This window comes from Guillardia theta (assembly GCF_000315625.1).
Source record: "Guillardia theta CCMP2712 unplaced genomic scaffold GUITHscaffold_187, whole genome shotgun sequence".
Lineage (NCBI taxonomy): Eukaryota > Cryptophyceae > Pyrenomonadales > Geminigeraceae > Guillardia > Guillardia theta.
In genome coordinates this window covers 90,230-91,453 of record NW_005434489.1, presented here as the reverse complement: position 1 = coordinate 91,453, position 1,224 = coordinate 90,230, and the positions used below count along the sequence as shown (strand labels likewise).

At 56.9% G+C, this 1,224-nt stretch overlaps 1 protein-coding gene across 1 annotated transcript in view; it reads right to left on the bottom strand.

Annotated features, from left to right (window-relative positions):
- Positions 1-1,224, bottom strand: part of GUITHDRAFT_120581 (hypothetical protein) — a gene marked incomplete at both ends in the record, with an annotated part of 4,123 nt that continues 2,899 nt past the window's right edge. The window contains one exon of the mRNA XM_005820189.1: positions 1-1,174. Within this exon, the coding sequence (XP_005820246.1) occupies positions 1-1,174 (1,174 nt within the window). The remainder of the gene's footprint in view (positions 1,175-1,224) is intronic.

The following is a 1,224-nucleotide window of genomic DNA, read 5'->3' as shown; positions in this document are numbered from 1 at the left end:
TCGCTCGTCCCTGCCTCGTTCAAAGAAGCTGCATCTTCGATGACTGCTGACAGCTCGCTGACGAGCTGCATGTCCTCTTGGCTTGACGGAGATGCTGCCTCCATTGTGATCCTCTCCAGGTCTGTAAACTCCAGCCACTCTCCCTCGCTCTCCTCCTGTCGCTGCGCTGCGTCGCTGGTGCCCCGCTGACCAGCCGCCTCAGAGTCAGGCTCCTTGTCGAAGCCGACTGCTTCGAGCTTGGTTGCTGCGCCTTCGAGATAGAAGGGCAGCTCCTTCATCATGCGTCGAGCATCCTCCGTGGAGCCGAGGAGGATGCATAGCTTGGACCCGTTCCAGGACTTGGTGTTCAAATCCTCCTCCATGTCGATGCCTTCAACGTTGATCTCGAGCCTGTTAGCGATCTCCAACAAGACTCTCTTGACTCTTGCGATAGACGTGTTGCCGCCGTTGCACAGCCCCTCCATCTCCTTCCTCGTGAAGCGACCAGATGCCGCCGTCGACTTGATGATGATCTTGATCTCCTTGCCGTCCTTGCCGCCTGCCTTCTTCTGCATCCTTGATGCCTTCTTCAACTTATTTCTGGACACAAAGCGATCAGCTGTCAACTCGACTGCGAGCGCCTCTCTGATCTTCGGGTCCTCGCTGAACAGAGTCAGGTGTACTCCCTCCATCGCTTCGCTCTCTCGGAAAGCTCGAAATGCTGTATCATTCGCCTCTGGGCAGCTCGAGGAGACGATCCACTCCACCTCCCTCTGTCTCCAGATGACGTTGGCCCCTACAGCGATGAAGCCTTTCTGACCTAAGCCTTTGTGGACTTGCTGTCCTGGCGCCCCAGCGACCAGCATGCCTGCCAGCGGCTGGAGTTGGACCGCTGCAAGGGACTGGCGCAGCAGCTGATAGCGATAGACGGCAGCTATCTCAGCCGTTGTCATGCCGCCCAAGGTTAGCAGGTGAGTCAGCTCTGCCAAGCTGCCCCCTTTGCCCCAGGGTCCTCTCTTGGCTCGAATCTTGAAAGATCGATCGTGCACGATGCTCACATGTACAGCTGTGAACTTGCGACCATCGATCGCGAAGTCCTCTCTTCCCTGCCAGAGCTTCTCCGCTTGTGCATTGCGGAGGAAGGAAACAGTCACCGGGATCTCCTCAGCACTCGCTATCTCGGGTCTATACGAGCCTTCCACATGATTGCTTTACTCTCTGCACTGAGTCTACGATCAGTCCGAT